The 17,530-nt window shown below is 43.1% G+C and overlaps 1 protein-coding gene across 1 annotated transcript in view; it reads left to right on the top strand.

The window, feature by feature from the left end:
• Window positions 1-16,993, top strand: part of RRP7A (ribosomal RNA processing 7 homolog A) — a 73,005-nt gene extending 56,012 nt beyond the window's left edge. The window contains exons 2-4 of the mRNA XM_068240236.1: window positions 7,975-8,048; window positions 11,927-12,125; window positions 16,713-16,993. Coding sequence (XP_068096337.1) covers window positions 7,975-8,048; window positions 11,927-12,125; window positions 16,713-16,798 — 359 coding nt within the window. The 3' untranslated portion in view covers window positions 16,799-16,993. The remainder of the gene's footprint in view (window positions 1-7,974; window positions 8,049-11,926; window positions 12,126-16,712) is intronic.
• The last annotated feature ends 537 nt before the right edge of the window (window positions 16,994-17,530 follow it).

Below are 17,530 nucleotides of genomic sequence, written 5' to 3' on the forward strand. Positions count from 1 at the left end.
AGAGCTGGAAGATGACACTGTTAGCTAGGAGCTCCGCTTCAGAAATTTCCACCAGAAGGTCTGTATGGTTGAAGACGTAGGAGGGTGATGACTCCTCCAAGTCTCATTTATGTGGTGTTTCCTGTGAGGATGGCTTTCTCTTCAGTTCTAAATTGAATGAAACTCTAGATACAACAGCTGATAATTTTCCACAGAGGAAGAAACATTTTCGGTTCTAGAGTCCCTTTTGTAATCAAAAGAAACAGCAGTTTAACACGAATGGGTGTAGGAAAGATAAGTACGGTCAAAATTCAGCAAAGCGGAAGTCAAGTTTGCTACTTTACCCAAGTAACAACACAACCAATAAGCAACAATGATGCTGAGCTTCCTGTAGGAGGGTGAATCACACATTTCTACGAAACATGGCAGGAACATTTTCAAAACAATTGGTTAAAAAGAATTGTTCTCAAAGGATACAAAGTGGAATTTTTTTGCCCACCTCCAAGAAAGTTTTTTTTTTTTTTTTTTTTGTGACCCCTTCCTTCACAGAAATATGGATCTGTGAACTTCATCACTTCTTTCAAAGAGGGTGATCAGGGAAGTTCTGCTAATCCAAACAGGAAGAGTTTTTTACTCCCCAGTTTTTCTCGTGAAGAAGGCACAAGGCAATTTCAGATTAATTTTAAAGCTAAAGGATCTGAACATGTATGTAATCTACAGTAAATTTCACATGAACAACTTAAAGGACCTGATATGAAACTACAACAACTAATCATACGTACCTGGGGCTTCCTCCAGCCCTCTTCAGCCAAATCACTCCCTCCTAGATCTTCTGTAAGGGCTCCTGGTAACTTCAGCCATTCGGGGCTTACTGCCCATGCCCGGCTTTGTGCGTGCGCCTGTTGCCGGGAACCTTCTGCTCCTGTGCAGTACTCTCCTGGCCACTGGAGCTCGACGGGGAAGCGTGTGCACCCATACTGCGCATGCGCCATCTGGCTTGACTGGCCAAAGTTACAGGGAGCCCTTATGGAAGATCCAGACAGCGGACAACTGCGCAAAGGGAGTGATCAGGCCGAAGAGGGCTGGAGGAAGCTCCAGGTATTGTATATATGATTATTTTTTTCCCGTGTTTAATCTTGGGTACATTTTAAGAGTGGAGTTGAATCTGAGAAGGACAGCTTTAAGGTGTCGCTGGGCTTAATGGATGCATATCTACACTTTCCCATACACCTGGAGTCACAGCCGTTCCGGAGGTTTGGGATCTCAGGGACCGGTATTTTCAATTCACTGTTTTGCCTTCTGGTCTCTCCTCTGCACTATGGTTGTTCACTAAAGTCATGACAATGGTTACAGCTGTAATGAGACTAAAATCTGTGTAAATAGTTTCATACCTTGATGACCACCTGCTCTGCGATTCCTCGCCAGCAGCGGTGAATCAACAACTTATTAGTAGTTGACTTCCTTACATCTCTTGGCTGACTGATCAATTGGGAAAAGTCATCCCTGATCCCTGCTAGACTTATGAACAATTTAGGACTTTATCGACACTACTGTACAAAATGTTTATTTACCAGAAAATAAGAGGTCTAGATTACGAGCATGTGATGTTTCCTTTCAGGAGCCTCGTACAATATTCATAAGGAATGCAATTACACTTATAAGCTATCTGACCTCAGCATTCTTGTCCATGAACTGGGGTTAATTCCATTCAAGAGTACTCCAGATATGGACTCTAAAGAAAAAGAAATGGAGTCAACAGGTTTCTTCTCTAGATCAGAAGGTACAGATTCCTTCAATAGTAAAGGTGGCACTTACCTGGCACTTACCTGGTAGAACAATCCTCTGCTTTTAGCAGAAGGAAAGAAATGGATCTGCCCGTTTGGAAGTATACTAACCACATGCTCAGGGTTGGGGGGCACACTTGAACAGTATTCCAGCACAGGGCTTGGGAGAAACGTACCGTATATACGTGATTCGCGTATAAGCAGAGGGTAGGAAATGCAGCGGCTCCTGAGTTCCAATAATCAGTGCCCTCTCCCAACAGCAATAACCCACATATGAAATGTAACAACTACCCCATGTGACGTGCAAGGCGGGCAGCTGTCCTGTCTACTTGCCTTGCCCAGCCAATGGGCGTTCGCACAGCTGACTGCCGGGTCTTTCTATACAGCAGGAAGCATACGCTGATGGAATTATGGCATGCTCCTGCTGTGCTCTTTCTGCTCTGGCCTGATCCTCTATGCCTTCCAGCCATCCACATGCCTGGAAGCCATACACCAGGAAACTTGAGGTGATGTAGATGGACGAGCGCTCCTGCTGTGCTCTCTCCTCCGGCCTGATCTTCTATGCACTCCAGCCATGCAGCAAAGCATATTGATACAGGGCACGCAGCCAATCGTTCATGCGGCCGCATCAGCTACTGCACGCCAGTCACAGGCTAAGGATCACTGCTACACTCTTCTCTAATCTTCTCATCACTCCGGGACACAGGAACAGGTGAGACTGGACACAGACACAGCAAAATGGTGACTCGCATGTAAGCCAAGGGGGTGATTTTTCAGTACATTTTTTGAGCTGAAAAATTAGGCTTATATGCGAGTATAGAAGGTCACCGTTTGGTCTTCAGTCGGGAACTGGAAGCAATCCGAAGGGCTCTCCAGCATTTCCAGACATCCCTGGAACATAAACATGTTACGATTCAGATGGACAATTCATCTGTAGTAGTCTACAACTCTATATCAACAGGCAGGGTGGTACCAGCAGAGCCGGCCTTTGGGGGTGGCAAGTGGGGCAATCGCCCCAGGCCCCGCGCCTGAAGAGGCCCTGCACCCTCTGCAGTGGAGGGGAGAGCAGGCATAGTTGTTAAAACTCGCATTTCTTCTGCTGATCATCGCAGCTTCCATCTTCTCCTCTCCCAGCATCTGACGTATTGGTAACAGCGCCCCCTGTGATGACGTGACCGCATGTCACCACAGGGGGGCGCTGTTACCAATACACAGATGCCGAGACAGGAAAGAGATGGAAGCTGCGATGATCGGCAGAAGAAATGTGAGTTTTAACTTCAATGCTCTCCCCACTGCTGCAGCCACTTGCCAATCTAACCTTTACTCAAGGAACCTACCTAACTAACCTGTACTGCGGGGCATCTACCTATCTGATCTATACCGCAGGCACCTATCTAATCTATACCGCAGGCACCTATCTAATCTATACTGTGGGGCACCTACCTATCTAATCTATACTGTGGGGCACCTACCTATCTAATCTGTACTGCAGGCACCTATAATCTATACTTCAGGCACCTATCTAATCTATACTGCAGAGCACCTACATATCTAATCTGTACTGCGGGGCACCTACCTATCTAATCTATACTGCAGGCACATACCTATCTAGAGATAAAAAGAACAAAACAGGAGGAGCGCTCCGTAGTGTGATACCTTTTAATCAATAAAAACTGCGCAAATATAAAATTGCACTTACTAGATATATAAAAATGACAGGCATTCAGTGAAGCTTATAGCCTAGAAAGGAATCGTCCCCTCATAAGAGTAGAGCCTGGGGCATGCACACTATGCTAACTGACGAAAGGCGTGGATACGCCGAAACACATCTTGACGATACCTGCACACAGTCACCCCAGAGAGCGACCTGACGTCCATCCACCATCCGGACCTATGCTGCCGCCGGCCACTGCAGCCCCAGGCTCTACTCTTATGAGGAGACGAGTCTTTTCTAGGCTATAAGCTTCACTGAATGCCTGTCATTTTTATATATCTAGTAAGTGCAATTTTATGTTTGCGCATTGATTAAAAGGTATCACACTATGGAGCGCTCCTCCTGTTTTGTTCTTTTTATCTCTCAGTAGTCCGCTCACAGCCAAGCGTTAAAGGAGCTGCTATTGTGTGATCTCTGCTGGTTCATATCGACCTTTCGCCTGCAGTAGCGCAAGATTTCACATCTCTTCTTTTTGTTCCATATTGGCATACATACCTATCTAACCTGTACAGAGTGTGTGCGTGTGTTTCCACAGCATGTGTGTGTGTGTGTGTGTGTGTGTGTGTGTGTGTGTGTGTGTATCCACAGCACGTCTCTAGGCCCCGCATATGACTCTCGCCCCAGGACCTGCATACTCTAAGGCCACCTCTGGTACCAGGAGTTGACCTATGGTGCCAGTCAATAACTTGTTATGGGCAGAGCAGTACCTATTGTCAATAAGCGCTATACATCGTAAGGGTGTCTTAAATCAGCTAGCGGATTTTCTAAGTCAGAACATTCTCTTGCTGAACGATTGATCACTACACCAGGGAACATTGGAGAGAATCTTGGAGACGTGGTTTTCAGGCGATAAACCTCTTCTCAACAAAAGTAAACACCAAATGCATAAAATTTTGCTCCTTTAGTCCCCCAGGAAAATCATTCAGAAACATGGTCTGACACTGCTATGCTGATGATACCCAGCTATATTTGTCATTTAAACCCAACATGACAGATCTCATTCCAAAAACAAAAAACACATGCTTAGCTGAGCTTCAGGAGTGAATGAATGACATCTGGCTTAAACTAAATGCTGACAAAACTGAGGTTCTTGTCATCAGAGGTCAGCACCTAACAGCAAAGCATCTCCAGACACAGTCAACACCACTGAGGGTAGGGAACTCAGACCTCACTAACTCTAACACTCTGTGCAGATTTGGTTTACTGATTGATGGGGAATTAAACTTCAGGAATCAAATGTCAGCACCCTGGAATATTGCAAAAATTAAGCACCTCATTCCTTCAGAGGATCTTCCAACCCTAGTTCACGCTTTCATCACATCACGGCTGGACTGTTGCAATGCTGCTAGTACAGAATGCTGCCGCAAGACTATTAACAAGCTAACCCAGCCATTGCCACATAACACCAATCCTTTGCTCACTACACTGGCTACCCATAAAATTGAGAATCCTTTTAAAACTTTGCATGCCAACATTCAAATCCCTACTCAACCTAGGCCCTTGATACCTGAAGGATTTGTTGCAGCTGCGTCGCACCTTCCACAACCTCAGATCAAAAGAATCCACCCCCAGAGTTACATAGTTGCATAGTTATTTGGGTTGAAAAAAGACATACAGTGGTTTGCAAAATTATTTGGTCCCCTTGAAATTTTCCACATTTTGTCATATTACTGGCACAAACATGAATCAATTTTATTGGAATTCCACGTGAAAGACCAATACAAAGTGGTGCACACGTGAGAAGTGAAAATCATACATAATTCCAAACATTAAAAAAAACTGCAAAGTGGGGTGTGCGTAATTATTCAACCCCCTAAGTCAATACTTTGTAGAACCACCCTTTGCTGCAATTACAGCTGCCAATCTTTTAGGGTATGTCTCTACCAGCTTTGCACATCTAGAGACTGAAATCCTTGCCCATTCTTCTTTGCAAAAAGCTCCAGCTCAGTCAATTTATATGGACAGCGTTTGTGAACAGCAGTTTTCAGATCTTGCCACAGATTCTCGTTTGGATTTAGATCTGGACTTTGACTGGGCCATTCTACCACATGGATATGTTTTGTTTTAAACCATTCCATTGTTGCCCTGGCTTTATGTTTAGAGTCGTTGTCCTGCTGGAAGGTGAACCTCCGCTCCAGTCTCAAGTCTTTTGCAGACTCCAAGAGGTTTTCTTCCAAGATTGGCCCTGTATTTGGCTCCATCCATCTTCCCATCAACCCTGACCAGCTTCTCTGTACCTGCTAAAGAGAAGCACCCCCAGAGCATGATGCTGCCACCACCATATTTGACAGTGGGGATGGTGTGTTCAGAGTGATGTGCAGTGTTAGTTTTCCGCCACACATAGCGTTTTGCATTTTGGCCCAAAAGTTCTATTTTGGTCTCATCTGACCAGAGCACCTTCTTCCACATGTTTGTTGTGTCCCCCACAGTGCTTGTGGCAAACTACAAAAGGGACTTCTTATGGTTTTCTGTTAACAATTGCTTTCTTCTTCTTTCCACTCTTCCATAAAGGCCAACTTTGTGCAGTGCACGACTAATAGTTGTCCTATGGACAGATTCCCCCACCTGAGCTGTAGATCTCTCCAGCTCGTCCAGAGTCACCATGGGCCTCTTGACTGCATTTCTGATGAGCGCTCTTCTTGTTCGGCCTGTGAGTTTAGGTGGACGGCCTTGTCTTGGTAGGTTTACAGTTGTGCCAAATCTTTTTGTAGCCTAAGCCTGCTTTAAATTTCTTAATAACTTTATCCCTGACCTGTCTGGTGTGTTCTTTGGACTTCATGGTGGTGTTGCTCCCAATATTCTCTTAGACAACCTCTGAGGCTGTCACGGAGCAGCTGTATTTGTACTGACATTAGATTACACACAGATGCACTCTATTTAGTCATTAGCACTCATCAGGCAATGTCTATGGGCAACTGACTGCACTCAGACCAAAGGGGGCTGAATAATTACGCACACCCCAATTTGCAGTTATTTATTTGTAAAAAATGTTTGGAATCATGTATGATTTTCGTTCCACTTCTCGCGTGTACACCACATTGTATTGGTCTATCACGTGGAATCCCAATAAAATTCATTCATGTTTGTGGCAGTAATATGACAAAATGTGGAAAACTTTAAGGGGGCTGAATACTTTTGCAAACCACTGTACGTCCATCGAGTTCAACCAGAGAACAAAAGGATCTGGATCACATATCCCTGTTGATCCAGAGGAATGCGAAAAACCCTTACAAGGCATGGTCCAATTTGCCCCAAAAGGAAAAAATTCCTTCCCGACTCCAGATGGCAATCAGATAAAATTCCTGGATCAACATCACTGGGCATTACCTAGTAATTGTGGCCATGGCTGCCTTTCAACGCAAGGAAAGCATCTAAGCCCCCTTTAAATGCAGGTATAGAATTTGCCATAACTACTTCCTGTGGCAATGCATTCCACATCTTAATCACTCTTACTGTAAAGAACCCTTTACTAAATGGCTAAAACATTTTTCCTCCATGCGCAGATCATGTCCTCTAGTCCTTTGAGAAGGCCTAGTGACAAAAAGCCCATCCGCCAAGCTTTTATATTACCCTCTGATGTATTTATACATGTTAGTTAGATCCCCTCTAAGGCGTCTTTTCTCTAGACTAAATAAACTGTTTATCTAACCTTTCTTGGTAAGTGAAACGTACGTATCAATTTTGTTGCTCGTCTCTGTACCTGCTCTAAAACTGCAATATCTTTCCTGTAATGTGGCGCCCATAACTGAATTCCATATTCCAGATGTGGCCTTACTAGAGAGTTAAACGGGACAATATTATGCTAGCAGCTCAAGTTTTTATTTCCCTTTTAATGCATCCCAAAATGTTGCAGCTGCAGCGGTTTGGCATTGAGTACGATTATTTAACTTGTTGTCGATGAGTACTCCTAAGTCCTTCTCCAAGTTTGATGTCCTCACTGTATCCCATTTATTTTGTATGGTGCTAGACCATTGGTACAACCAAAATGCATGACTTTACATTTTTCAACATTGAATTTCATCTGCCATTTATGTGCCCATATAGCCATCCTATCCAGATCCTGTTGCAATATGTCCCTATCTTCTTGAGAGCTGATGATTCTGCACATTTGTATCATCTGCAAAAATAGCAACATTGCTTTCTACTGCATCTACTAGGTCATTAATAAATAAATTGAAGAGCACTGGACCCAGTACAGACCCCTGTGGGACCCCACTGCTAACAGTCACCCATTTTGAGTATGAGCCATTGACCACAACTCTTTGTTTTCTGACTACAAATTGCACACAAAGGAAATCCCGCTACACCAGTGGGTAAGGTGAAAAATTGAAAAATCTTTATTCCAAATCCAGCATCTCAGCATACAGGTAAAAAGGCTCCAAAAACCTTTGGAGCCAGAGCTTTTTGTCATGAGCCTTATTGTATCATCTTAGAGGATTGAATTACCTTAAAACTAGATCCTTTCTTTCTTCCAAAAGTAAGTTCATCTTTTCACAGATCTCAGGAGACCTTCATACCATCATTCGGGGATAACCCAAAGAACCCTAAAAAGAAGGAATGGAACTGTTGATGTAAGACATTGTGTATTACAATACTTGGAAGTGACTGAATCATGGAGAAAGTCAGATGCATTACTGGTCCTTTTCTCAGGACCAAAGAGGGGCAGGCAAGCCTCAAAATTATCTATCACTAGATGGATTAGACAGGTCATTACTATGGCTTATGCTCCCCAAGGAAAGGAAATTCCTGAATGAATTTGAGCACATTCTAAAAGAGCAATACTTACTGGGCAGAGTGGGCTGGAGCCTCATTAGAGCAGATATGCCGGGCAGCATATCTGATTTTGATGCATGTCCTGTCCAGTTGTAGTGGAACAAGGTCATCTCTCATGCTGGGAACACACGTTTCGTTTTCGTGGCAGAATCGTTCCGATAGATGCCTTCTAAAGATACAGTCATGTCCGATTCTCCACTCGATTATTTTCCGCTCGATTTCTCATAGAAATAAATGGAAAAAAAGATAAGAAAAACAAGCGGTAGATAATAGAATTGAGCAGAGAATCGAATGGTTAATAGATTGCATGTAGAATCAACCGCAAAAAGCATATAGTGTGTTCCCAGCATCAGGGTGCTGCCCTTTGGAGTCCCAGAAAATACTTTTTTTTTTTCCCCCCCCTTAATTAGTTACAAAGAAAATACTAGTTGATAATTGGGGAACTGATAAGATTCCTCAAGATAACAATCTTGATGAATGGAAAAAACTACTTTGCTGCACTAAATGGAACTTAAAAATTCTATGTCCAATTGTCCAGATGGGCGATTGTTGGACAAAACTAAACTTGACCGGATAGCTGGTTAACAGTGAAAACATTAGGATTATCTTGCTTTTTCCCTCTTTTGTATTTGCCGCACTCGCTTATTTTACATTTCCAGGTACTTTGTTTCTTCTCTGCTCTTTTTTTTTCCTTTGGTTTTTCTTTTGTCCTACAGAGTTACATAGTTATTTTGGTTGAAAAAAAGACATACGTCCATCGAGTTCAACCAGTACAAAGTACAACACCAGCCTGCTCCCTCACATATCCCTGTTGATCCAGAGGAAGGCGAAAAAACCCTTACAAGGCATGGTCCAATTGGCCCCAAGAGGGAAAAATTCCTTCCCGACTCCAGATGGCAATCAGATAAAATCCCTGGATCAACATCATTAGGCACAACCTAGTAATTGTAGCCATGGATGTCTTTCAACGCAAGGAAAGCATCTAAGCCCCCTTTAAATGCAGGTATAGAGTTTGCCATAACGACTTCCTGTGGCAATGCATTCCACATCTTAATCACTCTTACTGTAAAGAACCCTTTCCTAAATAAATGGCTAAAACGTTTTTCCTCCATGCGCAGCTCATGTCCTCTAGTCCTTTGAGAAGGCCTAGGGACAAAAAGCTCATCCGCCAAGCTATTATATTGCCCTCTGATGTATTTATACATGTTAATTAGGTCTCCTCTAAGGCGTCTTTTCTCTAGACTAAATAAACCCAGTTTATCTAACCTTTCTTGGTAAGCGAGACCTTCCATCCCACATATCAATTTTGTTGCTCGTCTCTGCACCTGCTCTAAAACTGCAATATCTTTTTTGTAATGTGGTGCCCAGATCTGAATTCCATATTCCAGATGTGGCCTTACTAGAGAGTTAAACGGGCAATATTATGCTAGCATCTCAAGTTTTTATTTCCCTTTTAATGCATCTCAAAATTGTGTTAGCTTTAGCTGCAGCGGCTTGGCATTGAGTACGATTATTTAACTTGTTGTCGATGAGTACTCCTAAGTCCTTCTCCAAGTTTGATGTCCCCAACTGTATCCCATTTGTTTTGTAAGGTGCTAGACCATTGGTACGACCAAAATGCATGACTTTACATTTTTCAACATTGAATTTCATCTGCCATGTATGTGCCCATATAGCCATCCTATCCAGATCCTGTTGCAATATGACACTATCTTCCTGAGAGTTGATGATTCTGCACAATTTTGAATCATCTGCAAAAATAGCAACATTGCTCACTACTGCATCTACTAGGTCATTAATAAATAAATTGAAGAGCACTGGACCCAGTACAGACCCCTGTGGGACCCCACTGCTAACAAGTCTCCCATTTTGAGTACGATCCATTGACCACAACTCTTTGTTTTCTGTCCATTAGCCAGTTCCCTATCCATGCACACAGACTCTTCCCCAGTCCGTGCATCCTCAACTTTTGCACCAGACTTTTGTGGGGAACAGTGTCGAAGGCTTTTGCAAAGTCCTTTTTTTTTTTTCCCCTTTCTACCGTGTTTTTCGGACTATAACACACACTTTTTCTCCCCCAAAACTGGGGGGGAAAGTCAGTGCGTCTTATACTCCGGATGTGACCAGATGTCCTCCAGAGACAAGTTTAAGAGCAGATGCCTTCACTTACACAGCCGCGGCATGAGAGTCGGGCATCCTCCTCCTACTTCCAGGATTCAGCATGATATGGCCGCTCATCCCTGCTCTCCCCGCTGATGGCTGCCAACAGCAATAGCTGACCTGATTGGTGCACAGATTTCAGTGCACCGGCTCTGACTCTGTCCCGGTCTTTGCATCTTCTCCCCTCATCAAACCATCTGCCAGCACGTGCAGTTAAACGCACGTGGAGAAGGGTTTTTCTTTCCTTTCTCCTGTGACTCTCCCCCTCCCCTCTCTGCATCAACATTCCAGCTCTCTGTACACAAACTGCAGTGAGAAGCCCGGCTCTACACAAACTGCAGTGAGAAGCCGAGTAAGACCGTTCTACATTCTTTGCATTCCATCTAGTTAGCTGTTCTCCGGGGGTTTTGAACTTTCCTCTCTCCTGTAACTTTCCCCTCTCTGCATGAACATTCCAGCTCTCAGTATACAGACCGCAGTGAGAAGCCCGGGCTGTACACAATCTGCATTGAGAAGTTGAGTAAGTCCGTTCTACATTCTTGGCATTCCATCTAGTTATCAGCTGTTCTTCAGTGCAGTGTGTGATAATAGACTGCAAAGAAGGTTTTGCTGATCTTCCCCTTTCTTGTACAGTCTCCCTCCATTCTTCTCTGTGTGTGGATTCTGGATTCTTCTCTGTGTCTGGGTTCTGGATTCCCTCTGCCAGCCTGATTACTTCCCCCCCCCCCCCCCCCTCTCTCTCTGTACAAAGCACACAGCATGTCCAAAAATCACTGCACACTCTTCACACATGTTTAAGATGTCTGGCATTAATCCTACATTGTTTATTTCCAGTTTGACTTTCTTACCCTGAAAAACTTTTGTGTTAGCTAGCCCCATTAATATACCCTGCAGCTCACTGACATATATCAAGTCATTAATGCATTTCTTTTGATCATTTGTCAGGTTGTGGCCATAAAAGATCAGACAATGTGAGTAATGAAGACAGGTGGTGAAAAATGGTCATGTGGGAGTACAGTGTAAGTCAGTGTAGGTAAGGGCAGTGTAGCTTAGATAGACAGCTTGGGGGGTAAAAGGTCCTTAAGACGCCCAAGCACTATAGACACACCAGATTGGGTTTTTTTTTCCCCCTGATTGTTGCCCTCTAAACCTGGGTGCGCCTTGTAGTCCGAAAAATACGGTAGTTTTTTTTGTTTGTTTTTTTACTCCCCTGTTTTAGGATACTATTGTTTTTCTTGCAAACCATGATGTAATGACAAACCAGACGCAAAGAGCATTATGAAGCCAGTCGGTTATTGTCTGGTTCCATAACTGATATCAAAGCTAATTGTTTGCAAATAAAAAAACTAGCACAGTAATGCTACATTTTCATGGGTTTGCAAGGAAAGAAACGGTAATGTATAATAATTTTGTGTCATACTGACCTTTTGTATTGCACTAATCAAGTACAAATGCTGAGGATAAGTAGGATTGGCAGAACATTGGTGTGTTGATCTCAAAGCTTTCTTGTGCACAGAAAGAAGAAAAAGCCAAGGAAGAAGGAGTGCCAGATGAAGAGGGCTGGGTGACCGTAACAAGGAAAGGAGGGAGGTGTCCTGGCTTAGCCCGGAATGAGTCATTTAATAATCGGGTGATGGAAAGAGAAAAGAAGAGTAGAGCTCAGAAGGAGCTCCTAAACTTCTATGCCTGGCAGCATCGTAACAACAAGAGAGAGAGTAAGTACTTTTGCTACACTATTGCAGAAACTTGTATATTATTATTATTATTTTTTTTTTTTACTTACCATATAATTAATATATTGCTATAAATATAAACATTTGCACAACTAATATCATGTTAGTTTTACTAGGCTACATGAACTAAAATTGCTATAATACTTTGACAAGGCATATTGCTTTGTTTGTCGTCTTCTTTCTTGAGTGCATAACAGAGGGGGCTTTATTCTTTTGATCAAAATGTTGTACTACCCGGTTTACAGTTTTTAAAGCTGATCCAAGATGAAAAACTAATTATAACAAGTAACTTGTCTATATATCTTATCTAAAGTTTAGATTGTTTACAAAGCAAATCTAGCTGCAAACCGCTTTAACAGTATATGATTGTTTCTTCCTGTGAGCGCAGCCATGGTCTGCTTGTCTTCATTACACACAGGCAAGCTGATCTGTATCTCCAGCCCTCAGCCTGTGAAAACTTCACTCCCCTCTCCTCCCCCCCTCTGCCTCTGAAATTTCTGGTAACACCACCTCCCCCTACTGCCCAGACTGAGCTCCCATAATCCCTTGCTACATGGTCTCAAAGTGCCAAGGCACTGGAGAAGCTGTTAGCAAGGCTTTTTTAGTTTATAGGGAATTAGAGTATTAAAACAAAAAAAAAAGTATTTGGCTTGAGGAATGCCCTATAAACGATATTAAAGGAACACAATTATGCAATGAGTAAAAGTTTATCTCGGATCCACTTTAAGAAACTATTTTTGCCATTGCTACCTCATGCAATAGGTCATTCTACTGCTTAACCTCATTTTCCATATTGTGCTCCAATTATAGTGATAAAATTGTATTCCTCTGTGTTCAATCTTTACTTTTTTATATTTGTGCTCATTAAAATAAACTCTGATATAGTAAACATTCGGGTATAGTAAACTAAATGGCCAGGTCCTGGCCAAGCCCCGTTATAAGTATATGAGAGTAATGCCCGGTATAGTAAACCCTGATATAATAGAACTTCTGTTATAGTAAACCAGTTTTTGGGCCCCTAAGGTACTCTTCATATGGCTATCAGAGATGCTCACCAGATGCATTCATGAGTAATCACGAGTAATTACTCATGATTCAAATGAGGTTTAATTGGTGCAGGTGTGTGGCAGGGATACAAGGGGTTATTTACCCATAATTCAGCCGTCCGCCCTGCGTTCTAGAGAGCTTGCACGCGTCTTATTGGTCACATTGCAAGCCTCACACCGGCGCACTTCCTCCTTCAAGCCGGAAGGAGCAAGTGCGCCGGTGTGAGGCTTGCAACGCGACCAATAGGACGCGTGCAAGTTCTTTGAAATGCAGGGCGGATGGTGGAATTGTTGATAAGTAACCCCTTGCAACCCTGCCGCACACCTGCACCAATTAAACCTCATTTGAATCACGAGTGTGTGTGTGTGTGTGTGTGTGTGTGTGTGTATTATTACATACACACATATACAGTGCTGCCCATAATTATTCATACCCCTGACTTAACCACTTAAGGACCTTAGGCTTATACCCCCCTAGTGACCAGGCTATTTTTTTTTTTTACAATTCAGGGCACTGCAGCTTTGAGAGGTTGCTGCAGGGCCATACAACTCGGCACATAAGTGATTCTTACCTCACCCTCACCCCTTTTCTGATCACTGCTCCTGTTTATTTTTTTGTTTTTTATACATTTTTGCTTTTTTTATTTTTTTAATCAGTTAAGGCAACCTGGACGGATATATTCATCCAAAAATTGCCACTCAAAGGCAATCTGAGCGGATATATCCAACCAGCGGTGTTGCGGTGATTGCACGCTAATAGCCGCGCGTACAGGGGATTGATTGCGGAAGGGGAACGAGTGCTCCCCGAGGCAAATGATCCCCTGTGAATGAATCAAGATGCCTCCACTCAGGAGGCATGTTGATTCATGAAAACATACGTCACAAAATGTAAAAAAAAAAAATTGAGCGCTTCCTGGTATCTTCAAAAAAAAATAAAATTACACATTGAATAAAAACTTTAAAAAAAAAAAAATGTACAGTTTAAAAAAAAAAAATATAGTTACCTTTAGGGACTAAACTTTTGAATATGTATGTTGTGGAGATATATTACTATTATCTTGTGCCTATATGGCCTTGTAATTAGGGACGCAAAACTGGAAAAAAAGTGCAACTTTATTTCCACATAAAATATTTGCGCCATACACTGTACTAGGGAAATATTTTAACCGTTGCAATAACCGGGTCAAATTTGCAAATAAAATGTGTGGATTTTATCCACAGTAGATTTATTTTAAAACTATAATGACCAAAAACTGAGAAATAATGAATTTTTTCAGTTTTTTATTATTATTATTTTTCCTGTTAAAATGCATTTGGGATAAAATCATTCTTCACAAAATGTACCACCCAAAGAAAGCCTAATTGGTGGCGAAAAAACAAGATATTGATCATTTACGTGTGATTAGTAGCGATAAAATTATTGGTGAATGAATGGGAGGAGCGATGACGGGAAAATTGCTTCTGTCCTAGAGGTAAAAACACTTGCGGGCTGAAGTGGTTAATTTACCACCCTCCCCCTGGCAGCCAATCCCAGTGATCAGCTCTCATAGACATCAGCCCTATGAGAGCCGATTGCTCTCTGACCCTCCCAAGGGACAGCAGAGTGTCATGGCTGTCCCCAGTACAGCGCTGCATTAGATCGCTGCGCTATACATTGTAAATAGATTGCGATTTCGCCATCTGTCTCTTAGCGGCGGTCGCCGCTGGGAGACTGATGACGGAGTGGAGCTCCGTCATTCAAGCGGAGATGCGCGCAATATCCTGCAAAACATGCGCCAGGACTTGACGCCAATTGGTGTTACGTGGTCCTGGGGGAGCCGCTGCGTTCGCGCACACACATATAAACACTAGGGTTGCCGCGGTATACCGGTATGACTGTATAACACGGTTTGATTGTGCATGGTAATCAAACCATGCACAATCTCGTTTTACTGTTTTTTGGGGGGTGGGGCGACGTAGTGGCGGGGATGCAATGCAGCGGTGAGCGCCTGAACAACGGCGTGGATAAGTAAATACTCACTTGCCAGGTCCTGCACGCTGTACTGGCTTCATTCTGCTTCCTGTTCTTGCCTCCCATTTACCTGAAACAGCGCCCCCTGGGTGCGATTACGAGGAGATGAAACGCAAGAACAGGAAGAAGAATGAAGCCAGTACAGCGTGCAGGACTCGTCAAGTGAGTATTTACTTATCCCTGCCGCTGCGCGCCCCCCCCCCCCCCCCCCCCCGGTTCTTTATACTGCGAGCACCTATCCTACCTACACCTATCACTGGCTACCTATATGCTGTGGCCACCTGTCCTGCCTACACCTATCCATTGCTACGTATGCTGCGGGCACCTACTACTGGCTACACCTATCCCTGGCTACATATGCTACAGCCACCTACTACTGGCTACACCTATCCCTGGCTACCTATGCTGCGGCCACCTATTACTGGCTACACCTATCTCTAACGCTACCAGGACTTTTGCAGGAGCAGGGTGAGACTTTTACAGTTTTACCCAACGCCCCAAATCTCCTGGCGGCTTAATCATATGTATGCCGAGGGAGTGGGGCACCCCACACTTGGGGGGGCACTTAATGTAAAGGGGGCCCGGGTCCAAATAATTGTATAATTTCGTATACTGTAATACCCTCCATACCGTGGTATTATTTTAGATGGTTATCATACCGTGGAATTACATACCATTGCAACCCTAATACACACAAACATAAATACATACACACATGCGCACACGTACGCGCACACACATACGTACATGTATAAAGTATATAATGTACATATACATATATATTTATTTATAATATATATGTGTGTGTATATATATATATATATATATATATATATATATATATATATATATATATCCAGCCTTTGTTGGGTACTCTATCTACTTTACATATTTGAATATATGTGGACTTTGTGGAACAAAAAAGTGAAAGGGTTGGCTTATATTTCAGTCGTTTGCAGGACCCCATATACAGTGCAGGCATTGGAAGAATGCTTGTATCTATACCTCTCCTTGTTCCTGGAAGCCATTTTCTTGTCTTTCCATCCTTGTAGATCTGTACTCGTTGTTAGAGGTACAGGCTTTGTGTTATGTGACTACAGTGACGTCTGGACAGAGCTGCCCAGAACCAGTAAACTGTGAGGCCTGGGCCTCTAGCAGTAAATACAGACCTGCAATTATGGGAAGATGGCTGCCAGGAATGAGGAAAGGTAACTACAGGTACAAGCACGCTCCCAGTGGGTGCTCTGCTTTCCATTCACAGGGGGTACTAGGGGGAGACATTGGGAGATCAGCTTATCGGGTCACACATTATAGTTTTTGTGCGAGGTGAAAGTGGGTGAGGGGGGGCGGCCTATACTCAGGACAGATTATACTCAAGTATATATGGTAAATAACTGTAACTACACCAGCAAAACTAGGGAAGGAGCTTTACAAATTCGCACTGTAAAGTTTCTTTTCACAAATATGTTTAGTAAAGAATATGCCTTTTAAAATGTGTATTTTGTAATCTAGACCTTGTTGAACTGCGCAAAAGGTTTGAAGAGGATAAACAGAAGATTGCACTGATGCGAGAGCAGAGGAAATTTCGCCCTTACTAAAGAAAGGACCTTACATGGAGGGCACATATGTTCATCTTTCCACAGTATGCAACACACGATTTTAACTGGCATAGGTCAAACGATCCACAATGACTTGTTACTAAAATCATGAACTTTTATAATAACTGCCACTTTAAAAGACTTTAAATATTCTCTTTATTGTGGTTGCAATAAAATTGACATTTTCCTATTGTAGTAATTTTGGTTTTCTTTCTAATTTCAATTACTGTATGCTGCCAAGGTTTAGTTGGGCTTCACAGTCTATTTGCTGAAAGGGATTGTACTACCTGGTAGAGTAGCAAAAGTTGAGGAGAAGCTTATGATCCTATTCCTCTGACAAAGTGATCAAAGCAGATTCAAGCCTTACAAAACTGTTTATCCTTCACAGGAATAGGGTTGGTTAATAAGATGCAAATCTGGCCCCAGGACCGCCTAACGCAGATAGGCGTGAGGTCCTGAAACATAGCCCAGCATGCAGTGCGGCCTCCCTCAGTCATCAGCCCACTGGCCAATTAGCAGCGCCGGAGGGCTGTTAGGTTACGATCTGACCAATGACAATAGTATAATACTGGTTGTTTAGTAAACAACCTGTATTATTCTGACTGCCTCCTCTGGTGGTCTCTTCTGCGTCGATCGACCACTAGAGAGGACAGGCAGCCCTGTAAGTAAAATCACACCACATTTGCACATTTTACCCCCCTGATTGCCCTCAGACCGTCTGATCTCCCCTCC

The sequence above is a fragment of the Hyperolius riggenbachi genome, chromosome 6, assembly GCF_040937935.1.
Source record: "Hyperolius riggenbachi isolate aHypRig1 chromosome 6, aHypRig1.pri, whole genome shotgun sequence".
In the NCBI taxonomy this organism is placed as follows: Eukaryota; Metazoa; Chordata; class Amphibia; order Anura; family Hyperoliidae; genus Hyperolius; species Hyperolius riggenbachi.